Here is a 314-nt window from a genome sequence, read left to right on the forward strand (position 1 = left end):
CTACGCCCGCTTCAACCGCATCGGCGCGATCCGGGCTGGCGATTTCACAGGGCTGAGTACGTCAAGGCGAGGGAAGGGCCAGGCTCTGCAGTGGGGCACGGCGGGGAATAAGCGTGAGTCCCTGTTCATCTCCTCCCTCCCTCCTCTCCCTCCAGAGAAGCTGAAGCATATAGACCTGACCAGCAATTTCATCTCCTGGGCGGACGCGGACGCCTTCCGCCTGCTGCCCAGCCTGCAGGAGCTCATCCTGCCCGAGAACAGGCTGACGGCGCTGCCCCAGATGCCCCGCAGCATCGGCAGGCTGGACGCCCGCC

At 65.6% G+C, this 314-nt stretch overlaps 1 protein-coding gene across 1 annotated transcript in view; it reads left to right on the forward strand.

Annotated features, from left to right (window-relative positions):
• The window catches only part of OPTC (opticin), a 2,730-nt gene that overhangs the window by 1,866 nt on the left and 550 nt on the right, over positions 1–314 (forward strand). The window contains exons 4-5 of the mRNA XM_009872237.1: positions 2–56; positions 156–314. The exon at positions 156–314 is cut by the window's right edge and continues 12 nt beyond it. Of these exons, the coding sequence (XP_009870539.1) occupies positions 2–56; positions 156–314 (214 nt within the window). The remainder of the gene's footprint in view (position 1; positions 57–155) is intronic.

The sequence above is a fragment of the Apaloderma vittatum genome, unplaced genomic scaffold (assembly GCF_000703405.1).
Source record: "Apaloderma vittatum isolate BGI_N311 unplaced genomic scaffold, ASM70340v1 scaffold27296, whole genome shotgun sequence".
Classification (NCBI taxonomy): Eukaryota; Metazoa; Chordata; class Aves; order Trogoniformes; family Trogonidae; genus Apaloderma; species Apaloderma vittatum.